This window comes from Chlorocebus sabaeus, chromosome 24, assembly GCF_047675955.1.
Source record: "Chlorocebus sabaeus isolate Y175 chromosome 24, mChlSab1.0.hap1, whole genome shotgun sequence".
NCBI classification, from domain to species: Eukaryota; Metazoa; Chordata; class Mammalia; order Primates; family Cercopithecidae; genus Chlorocebus; species Chlorocebus sabaeus.
Window position 1 is genome coordinate 15,733,264 of NC_132927.1, and position 26,096 is coordinate 15,759,359.

At 35.2% G+C, this 26,096-nt stretch overlaps 1 protein-coding gene across 6 annotated transcripts in view; it reads left to right on the top strand.

Annotated features, from left to right (window-relative positions):
• Positions 1-26,096, top strand: part of MIA2 (MIA SH3 domain ER export factor 2) — a 116,095-nt gene that overhangs the window by 55,781 nt on the left and 34,218 nt on the right. For all 6 annotated transcript variants that reach the window (XM_073010947.1, XM_037983919.2, XM_007986557.3 and 3 more), the window contains 12 exons: positions 232-309; positions 2,466-2,576; positions 3,199-3,270; positions 4,115-4,219; positions 8,871-8,993; positions 10,902-11,022; positions 12,257-12,303; positions 13,076-13,166; positions 17,189-17,327; positions 21,669-21,770; positions 23,056-23,116; positions 23,964-23,999. In XM_073010947.1, coding sequence (XP_072867048.1) covers positions 232-309; positions 2,466-2,576; positions 3,199-3,270; positions 4,115-4,219; positions 8,871-8,993; positions 10,902-11,022; positions 12,257-12,303; positions 13,076-13,166; positions 17,189-17,327; positions 21,669-21,770; positions 23,056-23,116; positions 23,964-23,999 — 1,086 coding nt within the window. The remainder of the gene's footprint in view (positions 1-231; positions 310-2,465; positions 2,577-3,198; positions 3,271-4,114; positions 4,220-8,870; positions 8,994-10,901; positions 11,023-12,256; positions 12,304-13,075; positions 13,167-17,188; positions 17,328-21,668; positions 21,771-23,055; positions 23,117-23,963; positions 24,000-26,096) is intronic.

The following is a 26,096-nucleotide window of genomic DNA, read 5'->3' on the forward strand; positions in this document are numbered from 1 at the left end:
TACTCTTAGAGGTGAAGTTCTGATATTTGTTGCCTGAGCTAGTGGTCTGTGATGTGTTATTTGCTCTGGCATTGTTATAGTGATCAGATTTGAAAAACTTAAAGCTAAGTAAATCCAAGTAAACTTAATGTACATGTGGAAATGGATTCTGTCTGCTTCTTAGGCATCTATCCAGACAAGATTTAGAATAAAATTGGTAGAGTTTTTACTTGTGCTGTTGCTTTGTTTCAGTATGAAGGCTATGAAGTAGAGTCATCTTTAAAGGATGCCAGTTTTGAGAAGGAGGCAACAGAAGCACAAAGTTTGGAGGTAAAAAAATCAAATGCTATAATTTAAAAGCTGGGGAAAAAATACTAAATAACAAAAACTTTAAAAATGTGTCATCTGAAAACTAACTGTTTGAAAGAAATGTGAAAGAGCATCTCTGGATGTTAAAACTTAAAGGAGAAAATTAATATAGGAAATCGGACAATAGTAGGTAGCATAAAATATTATAAAAATTTGAGCTTTTATTGCTAACTTGTTTTGAGTCAGGCATGTTTATGGTCAAGGAATCAGGAGCTATATAGAAACTTCATTCTATCATTCCTGGGAAACGTATTAAGGTGATCATTCCTTTTTTGACTCAATTTGCTCTAGAAAGGAGAAATAAGATTCATTTTTACAAACTTAGGAATAGTTGGCAACAAGAACTTATGTAAATTATGACAGTATTTGCCTTTACTTTTATCTTGAGGATATTAAGAGCTAACTAGAATTAGGCCAGAGGCTTATAAGTAATGGTCCGTTGGTAAATGTTTAACAACTTTTTTTAAAAAAGCAGCCTGCCTTGTAGCCATTTGCTGAGTTCTGTAGTATGAATACTTCCACCATGGCCAGTTTCAAGCTACCAACATGATGTCACTGAATAAGGAGTCTGGGAAGATAATGCTTAAAGTAGGCTTTCCTGAGCCAAGTGTGATTTGGTTAATTTTAAGGAAGGAAAGTATGGTAATTTGTAATTTAGCTAAACTAAGACAGATAGGGTAAGTGATGGGAATGCCTTACTACTGTTTAGATATGGACGTCTTGTAAAAAGCAGAGTAGTGACAAAGGATAGCAGAGGACCCCTGCATCTGCAAATATTAAAATAGAAAACAGTAGACCTTGTACCTTTGATAAGTGTCCAGTACAGTGTGGCAGTTCTCAATCACTGCTGTCCGTAATCATCAGAAACTCTTATGTGTTATGATTCAGAATTTTCTAGTAGAGTCCAAAGGAAGTTATAAATTGGATTCCAAATAAGTTTCTTGGTATTTTCTTCACTTGTTGTCTATTACTGTCTTCAAGAAGTTGTTGAAATTATATTTTATTTGCTGACCCTCTGTCTTAACTACTCTCCCAGTAGTAATTTATTAGTTTGATAAAAGAATTTTAGAAGGCATTTGCCATGCTAACAGAAGAACAAAAAGTAGGTAGCAAAGACATTTACTCAAGCTTCATAATATTGAGGATAAAATATTACACACCAATTTATTTTCAAGGTAATGAATTATAGGAGTAAAATTTTCTGAATTTTTAGCTGCATTCAGTATTTTGGAAAATCTTCAATTTTAGTAATTTTTTAGCATGGTATTTTCAGTAATAGTAATCATAATTGAATTCAAACTATAATGTAATGCAATTAAAAAAATATGATCGCTGAATCTGTAGATAAAATCAAACCAATAGAGTAATTTTGATTCAGGTCAGGGAATTCCTGTAATGAAATTGTCAAATTTGGGGTAATATGTATAAACAAGCTTTTAAATCACCGTAATGCAGTATGTATTTGTTCTGCTTTTATTTTGGCCTGCATTAAAATCTTTGAATCTTTTGGTTTATTTTTCTTTAACAAGTTTGTTGAAGGATCACAAATATCAGAGGTATGTTTATTATAGTATTTAAAATCCAGTTGGAATAATCCAATAACGAATCATTTTAAATTAAAAAGGTCATAGAAAATAGGTCTTAATTCAATGTGGAATATTATCATGAAGCAGTGTTGATGGTTTTTTAGTTGATTTTTTATGTCATGCCTTTAATTATATTAAATTAGCTTTATTTCTCATTTTTTTCTTTATAATGGTTTTAAGCAGAGGTTGGCAAACTGTGCCTAGTGGGCCAATTTTTTTAATAAAAAATTGTATTGGAACACAGCCATGCTCATTCATTTAGGTATTGCTTTTGTTTCTCACTGCAATGGCATAGTTGAGTAATTGCGACAAAGACTGCATGGCCTACGAGCCTAAAATATTTATTCCCGGGCTCTTTACAGAAGTTTGCTGACCACTGCTACAGTTGCTGTTATTTTGATATTATAAAAATGAGCAAATATATAAATGAAAGTTATTTAACTTACAGTACATATTTTTGATTATGCTCATCTGATTTTCTCTAATGAAAAATTCTTATATCTGTTTTATAAAGTTCGCTTTCTCTCTTAGGCAACCTGTGAAAAGCTGAACAGGTCCAAGTCTGAACTTGAGGATGAAATATTCTGTCTAGAAAAAGAGTTAAAAGAAGAGAAATGTAAACATTCTGAACAAGATGAATTGGTAAGGCTTTTTTATTTGAGGAGAATATAAGAAAAAGAAAGTTACTGAGCTTTAAAAAATTAATGTGATAGTGGTTAAAGTATTACATTTTTGTAAAAAATGTAAAGAATACAGAAGGTTGTAGGGAGCAAAATTTTCTAGAGCCACTCTTTTCACTTCCCCCTAGATGTTACTGTGTTAAATTTCTTGCATATTTTTATAGAAAATTTCTATATGTACTATGCAAGTAGCTCATGTAAATAAAAACTGAATAATTGTGTACATAGTGTATATTTGTAATTACTTAACATGTATATTAACATTATAACTTTTTCTTTTAAAAAACCTATCTTAATGAAAATCTTGATGTATATGAGATTATTTAGTAAAACATGTTAGTGGACTTATCTTGAGCCTATATAACTTAAATGTTATGAAATATTAAAGTTGATATGAGATATTATAGTTATGTAATGTTCATATAAAATCCCTTTAAGCATATGGCTAAATAAACTGAGACGGTTTCTTAATTTGAGCTGTCGCTTATGGAGCAAAAGTGTTAGGTTAATAGTATATCTAATATTTATGGCATTTTGGAAACTAGAGTTTAGTAAATATTTATTGCCTGATACTGTCTTTCTAGATGGCGGATATTTCTAAAAGGATACAGTCTCTAGAAGATGAGTCAAAATCCCTCAAATCACAAGTAGCTGAAGTAAGTTGAATTAGTCTGGTAGGTCTGTTGCTTTTGAAAATCATTTTAATTTAATTTTTTTAAATTAAGAAATAAGATATAATAGTAGAATTTGAGATATAGGGGATCCCAGGTATGTATTTTTTTTTTTTTTTTTAATAATACCTAAATGAATGAGCATGGCTTTGTTGCCCATGCTGGAGTACAGTGGCATGATCTTGGCTCACTGCAACCTCCACCTCCTGGGTTCAAGCAATTCTCCTGCCTTAGCCTCCTGAGTAGCTGGGATTACAGGCATGCGCCACCACACCCGGCTAAGTTTTGTATTTTTAGTAGAGGCGGGGTTTTGCCATGTTGGCCAGGCTGGTCTTGAACTCCTGAGCTTAAGTGATCAGCCCACCTTGGCCTCCCAAAGTGCTGGGATTACAGGCATGAGCCAACGCACCCAGCTTGTATTTTCTTTTTTACATGAACTACTTCAGAAAAGTTCATCTTTTCAATGGATAAGTGTTTGTTGAGCTATTACTGTATATTGAGGACTGGTTGCTTGATACTTAACATTAATAGACAAAAAAGTCCCCAGGAAGCTTAAATTTTAGTAGGGGAGACAGAACAAATAGTTATCAAAATTTGCTGCACAGTACATAGAAAGTTACAAGAGGTTTGTCCAAGGTCACATCGTAGCAAGTTAGTGGGAGAGGCAGGACTAGACTGCAATTCTAGACAAGCCTTTTTTCTGCTACACCATGCTGCCTCTGCTGTTAATATTGGCATGGTTTTGCCTTTGTTTAATTCTGTGTTCTAGGGAGTATTTGTAAAGATGTGTATTAATTGTTACAAACTTGATATGTTTTGTTTTACTTAGGCCAAAATGACCTTCAGGATATTTCAAATGAATGAAGAACGAATGAAGATAGCAATAAAAGATGCTTTGAATGAAAATTCTCAATTGCAGGAAAGTGAGAAACAGGTTTGTGTTCTGTAGGGACTCTTCAACTTGTGAATATGTAATTATAAATATTCTTGGCATCCTCATTACTGACCCATGCTAGGGACAAGTGTAGGCTTTTCCTTGAGAGCATGAGAGTAGGACAAGTCTCCCTTACATATTTCAGTGTCTGTCTCTTTTGTATAGTATACCAAAGTGTATACTTTTGGCAGCCTCTACCCCCAGGGCAGGGAAAGTAAGCCAAGGCATTTAGCATTTTGGTAATCATAACCAACTTAAAACCAAACTGAAGGGGTACAGAGAATACGAGTGAGGATTATTGAAGCTATAGATCTGGGGCCTAAAGATAGAAGGAGTTCTGGCGGCAGATCACATGAGGAGGTGGCATTTGCCCTGTTTCTCGCCCACATACATAGATACTCCCAGGTATATTTCTTCTTCTGCTTTGCCAATATAATTGTAACTTTTCAGTGGGAAAATTTTTCAGTGATTAAGTTATTGTAATTATCCAAATATTACTCACACCAGAGCCACATGGTTTGTTGTTATTGTTGTTGTGGTTTTTTTTTTTTTTTTTTTTAAGGACGGAGTCTCACTCTGTTGCCAGGCTGGAGTGCAGTTGTGTGATCTTGGCTCATTACAACCTTTGCCTCCCAGGTTCAAGCAATTCTCCTGCCTCAGCCTCCTGAGTAGCTGAGACTACAGGCCTGTGTACAGGCACACGCTTCCATGCCCAGCTAATTTTTGTATTTTTAGTGGAGACGAGGTTTCACCATGTTGACCAGGATGGTCTCGATCTCTTGACCTCATGATCCGCCCGCCTCGGCCTCCAAAAGTGCTAGGATTATAGGCGTGAGCCACTGCACCTGGCCTCGTGGTTTGTTCGTATTACATACTCTGTCTTATTCAATATTTTCCTTAGAGTTAATAATTGTTTTGTTTCTTGTATACTTACCTGGTTCATCTGTACGCTGTCTTCTAGAGATACAGGTATCTTATTCATGCCTTCAAATGCTTTGTTTAATCTGTTAATTTCGTTTTCTTTTTCTTGAAGCAGTTTTTTTCTCGGGCCTCTCCTGGTTTAATAAGAACTTATTCTGTAGGTGTGTGTTCTGTTCTGTGTCCCGAGATTTCACTTCACCCCCATCCTAAAGATTCCTCTTGTCTTTCTCCTGTGTTAGATCTTCTATTTCCCATATCTAAGCTCTTTTGTGGTTAATTCTTTTGGTTAACTTTCTGAGGAAGAGGTATAGGAAGTAATTTTTTAAGAACGTACATGCCTGGAAGTGTCTTGCTTCTCATACTTGTTGATATTTTGGTTGAATATATTCTGGGTTGGCATATTTTTTTTCCTCAAAATTTTGACACTGTCCCTCCATTGTCTTGACTTTCCAGTATTGCTTTTAATAAGTCAGAAGCTATTCAGATAATTGGATATATTTGGTAATCTGCTTTTTTCCTCCCTGGAAGCTTTTAATATCTTTTTATTGTTTCCTCTTCTCTGAAATTACAGATCATAACACATCTCTTGACCTCATGATCTACCCGCCTTGGCCTCCCTAAGTGCTGGGATTACAGGTGCGAGCCACTGTGTCTGGCCACTGGCGGGGTTTTCTTTTCTTTTCTTTTGTTTTTTTTTTTTGTTTTTTTGTTTTTGAGACGGAGTCTCGCCTTGCTGATCAGGCTGGAGTGATCTTGGCTCACTGCAACTTCCGCCTCTTGGGTTCAAGTGATTCTCCTGCCTCAGCCTCCCAAGCTGGGATTATAAGCGTCTGCCACCACACCCGGCTAATTTTTTGTATTTTTACTAGAGATGGGGTTTCACCATGTTGGCCAGGCTGGTCTTGAACTCCTGACCTCAGGTGATCCACTCACCTCGGCCTCCCAAAGTGCTGGGATTACAAGCGTGAGCCGTTGCACCCAGCTGTTGGCGGGCTTTTCTATAGGATATTCTGGTTAGAGTATTTCTTTTCTTTTTTTTCTTTTTTCTTTTCTTTTTTTTTTTTGAGACAGAGTCTCACTTTGTCACCCAGTCTGGAGTTCAGGGCGCTATCTCGGCTCACTGTAACCTCTGCTGCCTGGGTTCAAGTGATTCTCCTTGCCTCAGCCTCCCAAGTAGCTGGGATTACAGGCATGCACCACCACATCTGGCTAATTTTTGTGTTTTTGGTAGAGATGGGGTTTCACCATGTTGGCCAGGTTGGTCTTGAACTCTTGACCTCAGGTGATCTGCCTGCCTCGGCCTCCCAGAGTGCTGGGATTACAGGCAGGAACCACTGCACCTGGCCAGGTTAGGGTATTTATAATTGGAGGATTCTCAGTTGTTGGTATCTGACGACCGTTTGCACGTGGATGAGTCCTCCACATTTCCCATTTGGGAGATGTAAGCCTATTTGCCAACAGTCTTGCAACTCAGTCAGGTAAAGTGCTGGTGTCTGACTGTTCAGTAAGTCAGTTTCCTCTCAGTACTTTTATGTTTTTAGTATGTTATTTCCACCTTCACCTGGATAGATGTCCCAGAGTCTCAGGTTCTACCTCTCCAAAGAATAACCCAGTAGGGTTTTGCGTGTCTGTGTGTGTCTGTGTGTGTGTTTGTGTGTGTGTGTGTGTGTAAGAGACAGAGATAGAGAATGAATGAGAGAATAAGAATGTGTATATATTTATGTCATGGGAGGCTCTGCAACTGCTTTTTATACAGACTTTTGTCCAGTCCTCCTTTTTTCCAATCCTGCTTATTTTCCCTACTATTTGTGCCTTCAAATCATGAGCCTTTCTGGGGTATATCAAATCAGCCTACTTTTGGGTGTTCCTACGTTCTGGCTTAGATTTTAGTTCTCTCTAGTAGGTTGAGTCTTTTTATCACACTTCCATCTCTTTCCATTTTCTACTTCTACAATTATCTTTTGTCTCACCTCCTATTCTTTTTTCCTCGTGGGTTTATGCCTTTGAAAAAAAAAATCTGTTTTCTGCCATTTTAATAGATTTGAGTAGAAAGTGGTGGTAAACCCCATGTTAAATTTGCCATGTTATGATCAATAGTTACCTTTTCCACCTTGGAAAATATTTCACCTAGATTAGTCTTACTCTTTACAACTGCTTTCATCTAACTCCCTTGTAATAATCAAAGTTCTTGAAACAAACTGGATTCACTGATGCCATGTTCTAATACACTCCTTCTCTCATGTTTTAATACTGCATACTGTGTACTCAAGTCTCTTTATTGCCTCATGAGAGATGACCTAATCACCAAATGTGAATTGTTTCCTGAATTCTCATTTGTTTTTACCTGTATCGTCTGATTCTGTTATATATACATAGAAAAGGGTTACTTTTCATGTGTTAGGAAATATGCTAATGAAGCCTTAGTTTTGCAGAGAAATCCAATAATTACTGTTTGGTAGAACATAGTTTCAAAGACTGAATAAATTTAGACTTTTTCATATATATGAGCCATTTCTTTTGTGAATTGCCCGCTCAGTCTTTTTTTTTCTTTGCCTATTTTTCTTATTGAGGTCTAAGAGCTCTTTGCATGCTAAGGTTATTAACCTTCTGCTACAAATGTTATGAGAATACTTTCTTGGTGGGGTGCAGTCGGTCACACCTGTAATCCCAGTGATTTGGAAGGTCCAGGTGGGAGGATCACTTGAGGCCAGGAGTTCAAGATCAGTCTGAGCAACAGAGCAAGACCCTGATTCTACAAAAAATAAAAATAAAAAGATTAGCAGGGTATGGTGACATGTGTTTGTAGTCTAGTTGCTTGGGAAGCTGAGGTGAGAGAATATCTTGAGCCCAGTAGTTAAGATTGTGGTCCAGTTTGAATGAGAGAATGAGACCCTGCCCCTTATAAAAAAAAAAAAAAAAAAAAAAACCTTTCTAGTTATTTGTCTTTAAATTTCATTTGTGTTATATTTGATTTGTGAAGCTTTTAAGCTTTATATAGTCAAGTCTGCCTTTTATGATGATCTTTACTTTTTGTCATGTTCAGAAAGGCTTTCCTTTCCTGTATACGTCGTAGAATATATGTAGTGTATGTAGTAGAATATACTTTCCTGTATATGTAGTATATGTAGTAGAATACTGTTTGTGCAGAATCTGGTCTGTTCTAGATTAATGTTATTATTATTATTTTTTCTTTGAGATGGAGTCTCTTTCTGTTGCCAGGCTGAAGTGCGGTGGCACAATCTCAGCTCACTGCAACCTCTGCCTCCTGGGTTCAAGTGATTCTCCTGCCTCAGCTTCCCGAGTAGCTGGGATTACAGGCATATGTCACCACGCCCAGCTAATTTTTGTGTTTTAGTAGAGATGGGGTTTCACCATGTTGGCCAGGCTGGTGGTATTTCTAAAGATTAGTTATTTTAAGTACAAAATTGCACAATGATTTAAAAAATAAATTTTAATGCAAGTAAGGCATGACATTTTATATGGGATATGAGGAACGGTAAGAAATGATCAAATCTAAGATATGTATAACTCAGAAAACCTTTATTTGATATAAATATATGATATAAACTAGTTGAAGAATGTGTGTGTTATTTTACACTACCCCATTTTGAAAGTTCTTTGAAAACAGGAGCCATGTCTTTCTTTTTTAAGTGGCTACACAATGCCTTCTTAGTATCTTTTAATGATTCACTTATGTATTGAGTTGCATTTTTAAAATTTTCATTTTCAGCTTTTGCAAGAAGCTGAAGTATGGAAAGAACAAGTGAGTGAACTTAATAAACAGAAAATAACATTTGAAGACTCCAAAGTACATGCAGAACAGGTTCTAAATGATAAAGAAAATCACATCAAGGTAAATGGCTCTACTGGTTTTAGTGACCAAGTTGGCTAGAATTTTACACTAACTCTGAAGTTTGAAAACTAGTTTTTAGCAGCTTTTATTTTCACAACACATTTTTATAACGTATTTGGCCAGATTTTCAAATGTTTCTTGAATACTTACATATTTGCAGTATGTACATGCACATACACACATACATACTTATATGTATATTCTGTGTGTCCTGTTTCCTTCTCTGTATTTTAGCCTACGTATTTAATAAAGAAATAAAAATAATGATTTTTACTGTTTCTCTTCAGGATGCTGTCTGCTCCTGTTAGGAGGTTGGAAGAGTTTGAGAAATTGGACACATAGTTATATATATTAATTGAGTATCTTTAACTGGTGTATGTACTTTCATGGAGAGGAATACTTTTAAAAAATAAATTTAATTGAAACTTGACTCTAATTGTAGGAATAAAATAATTGATATTACGCCTAGGATTTTTTGACTTTTTTCATTTCCTACTCATTTAAAAAGTCTTAGTACTGGTAAATACAGATACTCACGTGTATCAAATACTATGTAAAACTAATGTTCTATAATTTACACAGTGATGTTGTCATATTGAAAGTGATGGATTTATGCTAGTTATGTTGCTGCTAAGAATATTTTCAAAATTCCAGCTTTTATTCAGAATTTGGCACACACACACACATATATTTAGTAAATAATATATATTATATATAAAATATATATTAAATAATATGTAATATATATAAAATATGTATACTTATATATATATAAAGTCCTATATATATAAAAATTATATATATATAAAGTAAAAAAAAAATATGTGTGTGTATATATATATATTTTTTGGAGACAGAGTTTCAATCTTGTCGCCCAGGTTGGAGTGCAGTGGCACCATCTCAGCTCACTGCAACCTCTGCCTCCTGTGTTAAAGTGATTCTCCTGCCTCAGCCTCCTGAGTAGCCGGGACTACAGGCATGTGCCAATATGCCTGGCTAATTTTTTTGTATTTTTGGTAAAGACGGGGTTTCACCATTTTGGCCAGGCTAGTCTTGAACTCCTGACCTCAGATGATCCACCTATCTTAGCCTCCCAAAGTGTGGGGATTACAGGCGTGAGCCACCGCACCCGGCTGTGACATATTGTTTTATTTTTTCTAAACTTCCTCTACTAAAGGGTTTGGGATTCTTTTAAAGATAACAAGAATGAAATGCTAACCTCAAGCTCTGCTCAAAGGTATAGGCTATGTTATTTGTGCTTGGAACTCTGAAGAGAGGGAGGAGATCGAAGGGTGAAAATTGTAGAGCAGTGCATTATTTTTAGGTGGGTTCCTACAGAGGAATACGTGACACGTCATTTGATTATCTGTAGTGTTGGAAAATATTCTTTATTCAACAAAATTCAAAAAGTACTTTTGGAAAACCTCTAATGTTCCATTCAAATTCTATTTTATAAATGTCTTTATCTCAGTTGAACTCCTCAGCTAATTTTTTCCTTGAATAAATCAAGTAAAAATCTATGATCTTTTTATACATTATGTATCTCACTGTAGATGTGTTTGGTGTCACACAGAATTTACTCTTATGTTAATTAGGCCACTGTTATTTGTGGCATGTGAGAAATGTCATATACAAAAATATTTTACTACTTTTTAGTTGCATGATATTAATATGTACTATACTTGATTTGGGAATAACTAGTTTTGGTTTTTATCTTGCAGAGTTTAATAGTCAATAAATGTTACCATTTCTCAAGACTTTACAATATCTTAAGAGGTGGAAAATAAGAGGTCTTGTGTTGTTATTTATGTGGATTGATTTTTAAACTATAACTGGACATTCAGAAGCTGTAAAGCTCTTAGCATAAGGCATTACTCTCTCTGTTTTTCCCCTTTGTTAAATGTCAAGACTCTGACTGAACGCTTGCTAAAGATGAAAGATTGGGCTGCTGTGCTTGGAGAAGACATAACGGATGATGATAACTTGGAATTAGAAATGAACAGTGAATCAGAAAATGGTGCTTACTTAGGTATTAAGTCATGACTCATCTCCTTTTGCTAAAATGGTGACTAGCTCTTCTATTTCCTTTTTTTCCCCTATGTGCACCATGTTCTTTATATGCTTTTACTTTGGCACATTCTGTCTGTCTGCAACATACTGTCCTTTCTCACCATCCCTTGTAGTTTAGCTTCAGCTGGAGCATTGCCTTTTCAGTAAGTCTTTCTCCAGCTGCTCAGATACACTTACAGCCTCCCCGCTTTGTTTTCTTTGTATATTATACATATCTTTATTATAGCCACTTTCAAAATTACATCATAATCATTTCAATACCTGTTTTTCCCTGTACTGTAAGCTAATCAAATGGATGAATGACTAGTTTGAGAAATGAGTGTTCTATAAATGAATACTTCAGGATACTTCTTTTGCTTTTGTCAGAGGTTCAGATGGTTCCAGTACTTTTAATCTTAGCCATTCAAATTGTTATTGCCATTGCTGGTTGTGCTCTGAAGTTGGTGAAAGTGGCAAAAGTTAGTTTCACTATAGCCACTTACTGTATTCTCACACCAATTCCTTTGACCTGAAAAAAACCTTTTTATTTTGAAGTATGGCATCATAGGGAGTTCTAAAACTAGTACAGAGGCCCCATGTACCCCTCTCTCATTTTACCCCAGTAGTAGTTCTTCAGACTTTTATGTTATTTTTCTGTTCTCTTCCTCAACCCCCTGCATAATTAACAAATTTATTAAGGAGAAAAAAGTGCGATTAAAAGGTTTTTCATGATAACATTAATATGTTGGAAAAAATTACATCCCTAAAATAAGTATATAAAGTTCTGTTTATACTTTTTCATTTCTACTTGATCATATATGAAATAATTCTTTCTCTATTTGAGAAAACTCATGCTTGTTTAATGTTGTTTTAACTTGGGTTATAATTTTACTCATATTTTGGATGCTGTAAGAATCCAAGAATAGTTAACGATTGTGGTCTATATTTAGATGAATATCGAATCCTTGTTATAAGACTGTTCTTCGAGTTAGAGCTGAAGGACATTGTTAAATGATATGGCACTTCAGTGCTTTTATTGTTTAGCTTCCTGGAAGCAGGTCCAAGGCCATTCTGCTTTATATCAAATACTTTATTGTAGCAAGAAGAGGGATTATAAGTTTCTGGTTGCGTGAACTGATAAACTCATTTTGATGTCTATTGTCATATTGTACTATTTTCCTAAATCATTGTTGTGCTTTTGATTTTCACTGTAGATAATCCTCCAAAAGGAGCTTTGAAGAAACTGATTCATGCTGCTAAGGTTTGTGCTATTAGATACATATAAAGAATAAGGAGGAAGAAAGAGAACATGGATTACTCATGTCTCCTTTATAGTAACTGTTTAAAAAATCCATTTTATTGTTCCCCTATAAAAATATTTAAGAAATTACCAGAATTTTCATCATCAATTACTTTTTACTTTCAGTTATTAACTTTAGAAGTTCATATAATTTTTGGAATTTATCAAAATAAAAAGTTCCAAGTTCTGTACTCATTTTTTCAGATAAGAATATGTTTAAAATGTTTCTTGTATTTTATCTCGTACTTCCTTCAGTGCACTCTTTTTCTTCTACTCTCAGTATTTTCTTACCCCTTCTGCCCTATATTCTATTTTAAGTAAATACTAGATTCCTTTTTTTCTGGTTTATTCCTTCTCTTTTCCACCCTAGTAGTGGTATTCTCATTTTTGCTGATCTATGTGAAGTCTTGGTAATGTAGTTTGAAGGCTGCTTTAATAAAAACTTTTGTTGAAAGTAAATAGAATGAAAATAGTCACTTTCTTAAGCATCCAGTGAAAAGCATTCACTACTTTTCTCTATCCCTTGTTCTGAGATTTACAAGTATCGATGACTTTGCTGGTTTTTTTAAGATGGAAGTTGCATTATTGGTTTCTGTATTCCAGGTGATAATTTCATCAAAATGATAAAAGAGCTTAAAAAGTGTTGGGGTTGTTATAGTGAGGTTTTATGTTATTTTTGTTGTTGTTGTATAACTAATTAATGTTACTTTTCTCCTTCTTCCCTTCTTTAAAGTTAAATGCTTCTTTAAAAACCTTAGAAGGAGAAAGAAACCAAATTTATATTCAGTTATCTGAAGTTGATAAAACAAAGGAAGAGCTTACAGGTAGGTCATCTATATACACACTTTTGATGTTTTTCTAAGTAAGTACACCTCCTTTCAGAGAATGGTAAAAATTAATTGAATTAATTTTGGGAAGGTCCAATTATATATATTTTTTAACTTTTGTTCTTGTTAGGTATTTGTGAAACAGTCCTGGTTTTTGTTGTCATTGTTGCTAAAGGTATATTGATTTCCTCTGTATTTATGTGAAGTTAAAATAATGAAATTTTTAAAAACACATGTAAAACTATTTATCTTTGAATTACAGTGCTATGTGTTTGTTATGTTTTAGATGTTAAAAAGTAGCAAATTGAAACTTAATGTTTAAAATCTCTGTTAATTGAAAAATTGATCTTCAGTAGTGGTACTACTTGCAGTATGATTTGTTCCTTTAATGTACATACATAATATATTAGCACATACAAGAGTGATGTTAGACCTGTAGAAACAAAGGTTTTGTTTTAATTGAAAACATTTATGTTTATTTTGCTGATAGTGTTTGTATTTTCAAAAAGTAAACAAGTTCCGTCAATATGTTTGAAAAATTTTAAAGTTGGCATAAGTAGCATCTCATTCTGTAAAAATAAAAAAGAATAAGTAAAAAGATTTACCATATACATTTGGAAGGACATACTCAAATGTCAACAATGATTATCTCTGAATATGGGATTATGGACAGATTTTTATATTCTTTTTACTTATCTATATTTTCAAAAACTTCTACACTATGTGAACTACATTTATAATACTATTTTAAAAGATTGAACCACCAAAGATAGAGGTTATTAAATAATTATGTCCCTACTCATATGATTTTAGTAATTGTTTTTGGATTTAGAGAAACATTAGTATTAGTTTAAGAGAATGTTGCTATATGTAAAGCATTGTATTAAAAGCCATGGGAGATTCACAGAAGGAAAAGATAGCTTACTTTCAAGGAAGTGGTATTTGAAAACACGTGTGTACAAAGTGCCAGAGTAGCAAGGAAATTTGCTCACCAGCTGTCCCACTCCTTAATACAGTTTCCTGGCAAGTCTTTGTTTTTTTTCTTAGATTAATATTTGGAGACTCTATGTCTGCCTGTACTCTTCTTCCAAATCTAACTTTTTTTAATGGATCATGAAAGATAAATTTCTGTAATTGATCTTTTATTCATAGCATGAAGATTTTCCTCTAAACTGTTTCTGCCTTTTCTCGTAATCATTTACAGTGGTCTTTAAGTCACAATTCAAAACAAAATAGCTAGAGTAGAAGTACAAAAATATGGCCAGGCATGGTGACTCACGCCTGTAATCCCAGCACTTTGGGAGGCCAACGTGGGCAGATAACTTGAGCTGGGGAGTTCAAGACCAGCTTGGCCAACATGGTGAAACGCTGTCTCTACTTAAAATACAAAAATTAGTTGGGCGTGGTGGCACATGCCTGTAGTCCCAGCTGCTTGGGAGGCTGAAGCATGAGAATCTCTTGAACCTGGGGTGAGCCAAGATCACACCGCTGCACTCCAGCCTAGGTGACTGAGTGAGACTCTGTCTCAAAAAAAAAAAGGAGTACATAAATACATTAATTAAGTATTGGGTTGTAGTTTGCTTATTTGTTTTACAGTAGGGATGATTGAATTTTAATAGAGATAATACCCAACGTTAATTTTTTTATGTGATTGTTCTTGGCAATGGCTTAAAGCCTAGGTCAATGAATTTTTTTTTGTGATGTAGATTAAAAAATTTCTGTGGAAAGATAGTTACATACAATTTCCTATACATTTAATCATTTAATATTTAAAGGTTTATGTAAACTGTTATTTTGGTTTGTATGTTTAATGGGTTATATTAGTCCATTCTCACATTGCTGTAAAGAACTACCTGAAACTGAGTAATTTGTAAGGAAAAGAGGTTTAATTGGCTCATGGTTTTGCAGGCTGACAGGCTTCTGCTTCTGGGGAGGCGTCAGGAAATTTACAGTCATGGTGGAAGGCGAAGGGGAAGCTAGCACATCTTACATGGTGGGAGCAAGAGGAAGAGAGTGAAGGGGGAGGTGTTACACACTTTAAAACAACCAGATCTCTTGAGAACTCTATCACCTAGCGGGAGACAGCACTAGGAGGATGCTGATAAACCATTAGAAACCACCCCCTTGGTCCAATCACCTCCCGTCAGGCCCCACCTCTAACACTGGGAATTACAATTCAACATGAAATTCGGATGGGGACACAAAGCCAAACCATGTCATGAGGGTTTTAGAATAATTAAATATCATTACATGTAATTACTAAAATTTTCATGCTTGTTAATACGATTTCCAAAATTTTCCTCTTTAGGCAGATTGAGTTTTGTCTGTTAAGATTTGTGGTGGTGATTCATATACATGTTATGGGAGATGATACCTTCCTTCATCTTAGAGGAGTTGAGGTTATTATCTTGGTACCTTAATATTAGAGATGTTCAGAGTTGGTACTTCAATTTTGGAGGAGCTCAGAGTTGAGGTAATTATTTTAGAAGAGAAAGGAGGTTTTTTAAAAAAATTGGTGCTTAAATTATAAAGCATTCATAATTATTTAGAATTACTCATTTTTATTTTATAGATTTTTTTCAGATGGTTTAGCAGTTGAAACAAAGCTTAAAGTTGGTATTTTTCTCTCTGCCTTGATCTGCTTTAAACTAGGAGTATGTTTGGGCATTTGTTATGAGAAGATCCAGATTTCTGGCTTGACTTATATGTCAAAATTTTAGCTTAAAAGGGAGGGCTAGGTAGAATTTAAGTATTTATTGAGAGATAAAGTTTTTACTAGATAAAAACAGGCATTATTCATCACCTGGGAATAGTTTTACAGGGAATGTTGAACTACAATATCTCCCTTTAAAACTCTTATCTGCAAGACCTTCCTGAGAAAGTTAGTGGCATTTAGCTCCAAAATTGAAAATTAGATGCTAGAATTAGAATGTTTAAGGTTTTGGGAATCCTATAAATAATAATAAAAATTAAATTTTTTTTTTTTTTTTTTTTTTTTTGGAGACAGGGTCTCACTTTTTCACCCAGGCTGGAGTGCATTGGTGTGATCTTGGCTCGCTGTAAGCTCTGCCTCCCAGGTTCAAGCAGTTCTCCTTCCTCAGCCTCCCAAGTAGCTGGGATTACAGTCATGCCCCACAACACCTGACTAATTTTTGTATTTTAAGTAGAGACAGGGTTTTGCCGTTGGCCCGGCTGATACTGAACTCGTGGCCTCAAGTGATCCACCCACTTCGGCCTTCCAAAGTGCTGAGATTTACAGGCGTGAGCCACTGTGCCCGGCCAAAATTAAAACAATTTATATAGCTCCTTAATTAAAATATTAATACACTCAGTGGAACACTATTCAGTCATCAAAAAATAATGGGATCCTGTTTTGTGGCAACATGAGTGAGCTTATTTTAAGTGAAATAAGCCACACCAGAAAGAGAAATGGCACATGTTCTCACTCACATATGGGAGCTAAAAATGTTGATCTTGTACAGGTAGAGAGTGGAATAGTAATAGTAATATGAGGTTGGGAAGTATAGAGGGTAGCGGATTTAGGCAGAGGTTAGTTAGCAGATACAAAATTATAACTAGATAGGTGGAACGATTTCTAGTGTTCTATAGCACTGTAGGGTGACTAGTTAACTTTATATTTTTCTTTTTCTTAGATCTATTTTGTCATATTGTTATTTTTAAATAGCTAGAAGAGAGGATTTTGAATGTTCATAACATAAACAAATGACAAATGTTAGAGGTGATGGATATGCTAATTACCCTGATAGGATTATTACGCATTGAATACTTGTATTGAAATATCACACTGTACCACATAAATATGTACAGTTTTTATGTGTCAATCAACTAATAACAATAAAAGCATTCAGGTAATCAAAATACCTTATAGATTTTCTGTTATTGGATAGAGTTCAGTTTATTAATAATTTATTATTTTTAGTAATTTTTATGTTTCTGAAATGTTAGTATGCAACTCAAAATGCTTACTCCTTTAATTATGACTTAAACTTTTTATATAGAGCATATTAAAAGTCTTCAGACTGAACAAGCATCTTTGCAGTCAGAAAACACACATTTTGAAAATGAGAATCAGAAGCTTCAACAGAAACTAAAAGTAATGACTGAATTATATCAAGAAAATGAAATGAAACTCCACAGGTAATAAAAATTATGTTAACTCCATTGAACAGCAAGTAAAATAGCTTTAGGGATACGTTACATGGTTAGCTGTAGCGATTACTGAAAGTTCTCAATTTGTGAATAGATTGTATGTCATCAACTTATTTTTAAGAAAGGTATTTGATCTGGAATACTTTTCAATAAATCTGGAAACACTTTTGTTTTCAACAAAGAAAATATTGTAAATGATGTTGGAATTTCCAAGCTAGTTAACGAATCCTCTTTAGCTTCTAGTAAGTAGTCAGCAAATTATTACCTTAAACTTCTTAATACTGGCAGGGTTTCTGAGTGGACACTTTTGATCGAACTGCCCATTTAATTCCATCTCTGATATATGTAAAACGGATTTCTCTGTTCTGTGCAAGTTGCTTCTGCCCAAGTGTTCCTTGTCTTAGTAAATGGCAGTGTCCTTTACTTAGTTATATAGGGTGGCTCCTCAAGCCATTTTTGACTTCTTTCTTGCTTTTATATCTCCTATTTATTCTGTCATTAAATCCTGTCAGCTTTTTTATAGCCTGAATCTGATCACTTTTTACCATCTCCCATATTAGTCTAGTCATCAGTAGTTAACATCTGGCTTATTACAGTAGCCTTATGAGTAGTCTCCTTCTTTCCACCCTTTCTCCTGCACTATGTTTTCTCTGCAGCATGCAGGATGACCCTTAAAGTGTGAATTGTGAGTATGGTCACTCTTGTGCTCAAAATCCCCAGGTGCCTTTATATCACACTCAACCCGCAGCTTTTATGTCTTGGCCTACAAGACAGTACAGGATTGGACCCTTGGCCACCTCTTCAATTTTAGCTTATTCATGTTCTTTTTCCTCTCAGTACCCTCCATCCGACACTGGCCTTTTTGATGCTCTTTAGCACATTGACCTCAGGGTCTTTTGCACTTGTTTCTTCTGCCTGGAATGATGTTTCCTATATATTTTTATGGCTCAGTTCTTCATTTTATTAGGCCTGGGTTCAAATGTTACCTCAAAGAATCCTTCCCTGGCTACTCTAACTAAAATAATACCTGCTACTCTTCATCCCCTTATTTTGCCTCATAGCTCTTATTGTCCTCTGATGATTGATTGCTTTTATTTCTTTTGTCTTCCCTACATTAAATATGAACTCTGAGAGAGAATTATTTTCTTCACTTCTGTGTTCCCAGTGCCTAAAGCACGTGAGACACATGATAGCTGTTCAGTGCGTGTTTGTTGAATATATGTACAAATATGTTCAGTGCCTTTATATATTGGAGTGAAGGAGAGTGTGTGTGTGCATGCTGTTGCCTAAATGCCTAAGTACACTGAAGACCCTTGAGATATCTGAAGACTCTAGATTTTCAAATAGTACCATAGCACATATTTTTTTCATTGTAAAGGGTAATAAGATGTAACAGACTTTCAGGTTCCTTTAGGCTCTTAATAAAAGTTATTACAGTTGTTCTTCATTATTTATAGAATCTGTATTTGTGAATTCACTTACTTGCTAAAATTTATTTGTAAATCAGATCAATACATGAAGAGCTTTTGCAGCCTTTCATGAACACATTCTGAATGATGAAAAATTGGAGTTGCCCAATGTGTATGTTCCCCACTGAGGTCAAACCAGGCAGTGCTCTGCTTTCTTATTTCATCTCTCATTCTGCAAACAAGTGTCCTTTTACAGTATATTTAGTACCTCATTTTTTACATTTTTATGCTTTTTGCTGGTGATTAAGCTGTTTTAAATGCCCCCTAAGCGTAGTGCTGAACTGCTATGTGGTGTTTTGAAGCACAAGAAGGCTGTGATGTGTGTTACAGAGAAAATACATGTGTTAGATAACCTTTGTTTAGGCATGAAGTACAGTGCTTTTGGCTGTGAGTTCAATGTCAATAAATTAACAATATATGTTAAATAAGGTATCTTTAAACAGAAGCACACAAAAAACAAGGTTATATATTGGTTGGTTGATAACATATTTGTGACCAGAGGCTATAGCAGGAAGCTAACCCTGTATTACCCTTGGGAGCAGTGATCTAGTATTTGCTAATTCACGATTTATAGTGACTTTGTGGAACATAACTAGCACAAATAATGACAGTTTACTTTATATATTTGGAAACTGATAGTACTAATGCTTCTTTGAGATCAGGATGCTGGCTAGTGCTTGGCTTATTCACTGCCAAGTTCTATACTTCAGTCATGATTTGGATTCAGTTCACAATTAAAAATGGCCATTTGGGACTGCTCAGGGTATGCAAGAGAATAAACTTGACAAAATGGAAGAATTACAGTATAACCTCAGGGTTTTTCAGCCAGTATACCTAGGAGTGGGCCCTTGTTTTTACGTTAGAATGAAAGGTATTAAAGTAAAACTTAGATATAAGTGATTGAGGTAGAAGAAATGTTTTTGAATGTATCTTTTGAATAAAAAAGTATGGTTGGTTATAGAATTTTGATGAGTAATGTTTAACATTTCAAAGAAAAGGTATTTTCTTTAGATTTTTAAAGGATAGGAAACTGAGTAGTATCCCAGTTGTGTGTGTTGTTCACATGATTTCATTCATTAGTTTGAAATTATTTTAAATTCCTAAAATATTTTACATTTCCTTCTTATATTTAAGTTAAACTACTTGCTACTGAAATTCAATGAATTATGCCATTGGTACTTCTTCAGAGTAGAATATTGAGTTGATAGTACCAGTAAAATGTTAAATTTATATTTTTGCTGCATATAGTATAATTTAAGTTCAATCTAGATGTTGGCCTGATGTTTTTCATGACTGATATACTGTTTTCCCAAATTTAATAGTGGAAACAAATGAAATGGTAGGACCTACAAGCTTGATGTGTTACTTTTGTTTTTTTTTTTTTTTGGGATGAAGTCTCGCTGTGACCCCTAGGCTAGAGTGCAGTGGCGCGATCTTGGCTCACTGCAACCTCCGCCTCCCGGGTCACGCCATTCTCCTGCCTTAGCCTCCCGAGTAGCTGGGACTACAGGTGCCCGCCACCACACCCGGCTAATTTTTGTATTTTTAGTGGAGACGGGATTGCACCGTGTTAGCCGGGCTGGTCTCAAACTCCTGACCTCATGATCTGTCTGCCTCAACTTCTGAGAATGCTGGGACTATAGGCATGAGTCACTGTGCCCGGCCAAGATATGATATTTTTAAGTCATATCATCAGGTCTCCTTTCACAGTGTAATTTCTATTATTAATAGGCCCACCCAAATTCAATGGGAAGTTATATAGACCTCACCTTTTATCAGGAGGGGTGTCAAAGAATTTCTAGCTATCTTCAGTCTACACGGTCTGTAAAAGCACATCTCTCTTCCATATCCATGCCCATCGCACTTTCGTGCTTTTCCTAAGGAGATGACTTATTTTTTTTACAATGTCCATGAATGAGATTGACTTTAGGGAATGCTTTCTAAGCAATAGGTAATGTAGTGTGTAGAATACAAAACATTTACTGCTATGCTGCAAGACTTCTTCAGTCGTTTGTCTTGTTCCTTCTCAAAATTCATGACGGAGGGAAGTTACCCATTTAGGACTCCAAATGTGTTTTCCTGTGGTATTCAATAAATGTTTCTTGGGTGACCAAGGTTGTTAATGACAGTATGTGAAATGAAACAACATGGGTGTTATAGCATAAAAGAGTCACTGCTTATGAGCTCTAGGCCTTGGTTTAATGATTTCTCTGTGCTTCATTTTCGTTTTTGTAAGATGGGAATAACAGTACCACCCTTCTTGTAGAGCTGTTGTGGTAATTAAATAATACATGTAAAAGTCTAAGAACAGTTTTTGGCACATACTAATGGCTCAATAAGTTATTATTAATAGAACTAGATGTAGTAAATAGGACTGCTACTACTACTGTTTACTTTGGGTTCATTGTAATTATAATTGTGTGTGTGTGTGTGTGTGTGTGTATACTCACCTGGAAGCCTAACACTAGCCAATATAAAAATTAATGAAACACATTTGATTAATTGGTGACTTCTTACTAGCAAATGTCATGCTTATTTATACAGAAAGACTTGATAAGTGATAGTCATAATAGTTTTTATTAAATATATCTTTGATCCTGTTTTTAAGATAAATTTATATAGAAAACTCTTGAAACTGTTAGTAGTTGTGTATTAGGCACAATGCTTTACAATTTCGGTTTTTAATATTAAATCTCACACCAGGAATATTTATACAGGTACTTTTTTTTCCCTTGTAGGTAATGTTTTCAGTGGTATTTTAGAAATCATTTTATAGGAATCACCAGTTTTGATACAATTAAAAAGATAGAATTATCTTATGACATGTATTAAGAGAATTAAAACATTTTTTGTTTTTAAGGAAATTAACAGTAGAGGAAAATTACCGGTTAGAGAAAGAAGAGAAACTTTCTAAAGTAGACGAAAAGATCAGCCATGCTACTGAAGAGCTGGAGACCTATAGGTATTAAATACGTTTTCCCGGTTTCTTTATTGGGATGGGAAGAGTATCTAAAAAACTTAATGCCAGAAAAAATAATAAATGAAAATAGAAGACATTTTGAAATCTGACAGGTGGTACAGACAAAAAATATATATTTTTGTCTTATCACTTTTCATTCAGATTTCTTGGTCAGCAATTATACAGAAAATATAAAAAGGAAAAATGTTTTTCTTTCAGGTTGTGCGATTTTTAAAATCTCTCAAAGTTGAATATGGACAATTCTATTTCATGTTAGTGTCAATATGAACAGATTTTAATTTTAAGGTCTTTCCTCATTGGTTCAAATGGAGAAGAATGTATGTAATATTAGTGAATCAATAGGTGTGCCACAAAAAGAAGAGTGAGCCACAGAGCATTCTGAAGTATTTAAAAGACCATAAGTCTAGATTTTACCTTGGTTTGATTTACTAGATCCTAGGAAATAGAAAATATAGAGAAAAAAAGGGGCAAGATTCAGCTGTATCCCGAATAGTTGTGATACTTCATTTTGCCTCAGCAAGCTTGAGTTTTATACAAAATAAGTTATCTTATTAGTCTCATAAAAGTAACAAGCACAATTTTACTTCACGATTGCTAATTTCCTAGAATTCTATTAAGACTACCCACATCTGGCTGGGCGCGGTTGCTTACGCCTGTAATCCCCACACTTTGGGAGGCCGAGGTGGGTGGATCACCTGAGGTCAGGAGTTCTGAGACCAGCCTGGCCAACATGAAACCCCATCTCTACTAAAAATACAAAAAAATTAGACTGTCGTGGTGGCAGGCACCTGTAATCCCAGCTACTCAGGAGATTGGGGCAGGAGAATCGCTTGAACCGTGGAGGCGGAGGTTGCAGTGAGCTGACATTGTGCCACTGCACTCTATCCTGGGGAACAAGAGCGACACTCCATTTAAAAAAAAAAAAAGACTACCAACATCTGAATGAATCTTCTAGGATCATTCTTCTTAAAAATAAAAACAACACAATATACCACATAAATATTTGCATGACTTTTGATTTAGGTAAACTCAAGTACTAGTATTATGTTGTAATCAATGTTAAAATTACTTCAGGAAAAAATTTACTGTAGAACCTCTCAGAGGTGATTATTTCTTAATGTGGAATTCTGGAGAGTTTTTTTTTTTTTTTTTTTTTTAACATGAAATAGAGCATTCCGGGTTTTCTAATAAATATTTTTTAGTAGAGAGTATGTTCTGTCATTTCATATTATATGTTAATAGTAGAATAATTATTCATTCCATTTAGAAAGCGAGCCAAAGATCTTGAAGAAGAATTGGAGAGAACTATTCATTCTTATCAAGGGCAGGTATATATGTGTGTGTGTGTGTGTGTGTGTGTGTGTGTGTATATATGTATAATTGAAAACAATTCTGATTTGTTTGAATTGATGCAGGAATATAATTACCAGTTGCACACCTCTTTTGAGGTGTTGCATGTGGCGGTGGGACACTTCCCAGGAGCCAAAGATTCTGGGATAAGAAATCTTATTTAAAATTGCCATATTGGCTGGGTGCAGTGGCTCACGCCTGTAATCCCAGCACTTTGGGAAGCTGAAGTGGGTGGATCACTTGAGGTCAGGAGTTCGAGACCAGCCTGGCTAACATGGCAAAACCCTGTCTCTACTAAAACAAAACAAAACAAAACAAAAATCAGCCAGGTATGTTGACACATGCTTGTAATCTCAGCTACTTGGGAGGGAGAAGCGGGAGAATCGCTTGAACCCTGGAGGCAGAGGTTGCAGTGAGCTGAGATTGCGTCACTTGCACTCCAGCCTGGATGACAGACTGAGACTCCATCTCAAAAAAATAAAATTGCCATATCTCCTGCTGCTTTGAGAAGGTGGAGTGCATCACATAAATGTGTATCAACAGTGGGGTCTCATAGTCAGGCTAGTTATATGTTAACTGGCAATTCCTGTTGATTATTGCATAAAGTAAAAGTTTACTAGACAAAAAATGTAATTGTCTTTACATTCAGTTTTTATTTTAAAATGTAATAGATTATACATGAAAATTTGCTTTGAAAATGTTGCCTACTCTTCAGAGATGCTTGGGATATTTTTGAGTTGTGTGCTACATCATAGTAGTAGATATGAATGTCTTTTACTTAAGAGAAATAATTGTTAGTGGCATTTTGATTACTTTCTTTTTCAGATTATTTCCCATGAGAAAAAAGCACATGATAATTGGGTAAGTTTTAAATTTCCTTAAGTCTCTTTTGTCAAATTGTATTTTTTTTTTCAGAAGATATGTTGCTTACTTAAATTAGATGAAAATATAGTATTCTAAAAAATCAGTTTCTTTTAATTTTACAAGTATTGAAATTATGTTCCTTGTGAACTAAACAGTTTGTTCCAACACAGTTATCCAAAAAATCTGATTTTTCCTTCTTTGCTTTTATCACATTGCTTCTTTGAAAGGAGTTTATGCTCCATAGGGAAGGTGATATAATCATGGATTAATTGTTTCAGGGCACTAAATTGCCACTGATTAGTTGTGGACAAGCTACTTAAAATTCTTTGGGCCTATTTCCTCGTTTGTGTAACAATGGGATTAGATTAAGTGATCTTCAAAGCCCCTTCTAGTTCTAAAATTCATAAAGTTCTGTTACCTGATTCTCAGTGTTGAATTACTGGGTACACATTAAGAAAAGGGTCATTATGAGAAATAGTGTATCTGTGCTCCAGAGGAATTGACTGTGTGGGGAAGTGATAAGGATGCAGATTTTGACTAATTATAAGAAAGACACTTTAACATATAGGACTGTTGTAATAGCTGGCCTTTGGAGTACTTGGCATTAGGGGTCTTCAACAGTAGGCAGTTTCCACGGTGGGTGAATACATGGAGTCTGGAATTAGGCTGTCTTGGCTGGTGTCCTGGCTCCATCACCTATCATCAGTTTTCTTATATGTAAGATAGAGATATCAATAGTACCTATTTCATAGGGTTATTGGGATGATTAAATTCATGTAAGGTTATTGCCAAATGCCTGACACACAGTATACATTCAGTGAATGTTAACTGTTGTTATTGTTATAGTGAAACTTGGTAGATGTTTCTTAGACATGTTGGAGTGGAGATTCCCCCCTAGGGTGAGAGATTAGGTATGTTGAGAGGTATCTCACCTATTAGGTAGGGTGAGAGATTAGGTCCTCCTCAGTTGTAAGATTCTGTATGCTTTGGTATTGTGGGTTCAAATGAAAATTTGTTACTAAATTAAGCTGGGCTTGGAGATGAATTTAGTTAACCACTCCTCACCACTTGTAAAATACTTAGATGTAGATTACTCTTTGAAGATGGAGAGGTCCACACACAGTTCCAGGGTAAGTTGGTAAGAAGGCTGTTTCTGAAAGGGCAGCAGGAACATCTTACAGATCTTAGAGGGATACTGACTTGTAGAGATTAGAATAAAAACCACAAACAACAATGGCCAAGAAGGGAATATGCTGAGACCCAGAGGCAACAATTCCACATCCCTTCCTCACCCCTGCATATTTAGTAAAGTCTCCAAAGGTAAAGGTTATCTCAGACGACATGGGTAGAGGCTACAAAGAGACAGTTAAGCAGTTGGATATACAGATCCGGGACAGCCAGATGACAACCTAGGATATATCTGTCCTCACGTGTTCTAGAGCACAGGACAGGCAGGAAAACCCAAGGAACCACACAGGCTAAAGAATTTTGTATCAGGAAGGTCACCTGGGAGAAGCTCCACAGACAAGGTGTGTTTTTAGCTGAATTGGGATTGGTAGAGGGAATGAAAGTGACACTGAGCAGTAGCTTGTCACACACTCCAGAGCTGAGCTACCCATAGGAACAGACTGGGGTCTGGGCAGAAGACAGTTAATAGGAGAGGCTCATATTAGTTTCTGAAAAGTCATGTGGTAACAGAGTTTAACTTGTATTTTAGGGAAAAAGTGTTCATTTCAAGGAACTAATCACCCAATCAGATAGAACCCAGACTGGCTGAGTTTAGAGTCCATGAGGCTCTGAATGTTTGACCGCAGGATGGATGGGGACAAGGACATGGCTCAAACTGTCAACTTTAGAGATTTGAGGGTAGGGGGATAATAAGAGTCTCAACTACAATAATAAAAAGATAGGATGTTTATTAAAATCTCTTATATTCTAGGCACTGTACTTAAAGGCCTTTTACATACCTTACTTGTTCAATCTACTCAGTAACTCTGTAAAGTAGGTATTATAATCCAGATTTATAGATGAGGAAACAGCCTAAGATCATATTACTAGAGGGTAAAGAGTAGATACAGAAATTCTGATCTTTCA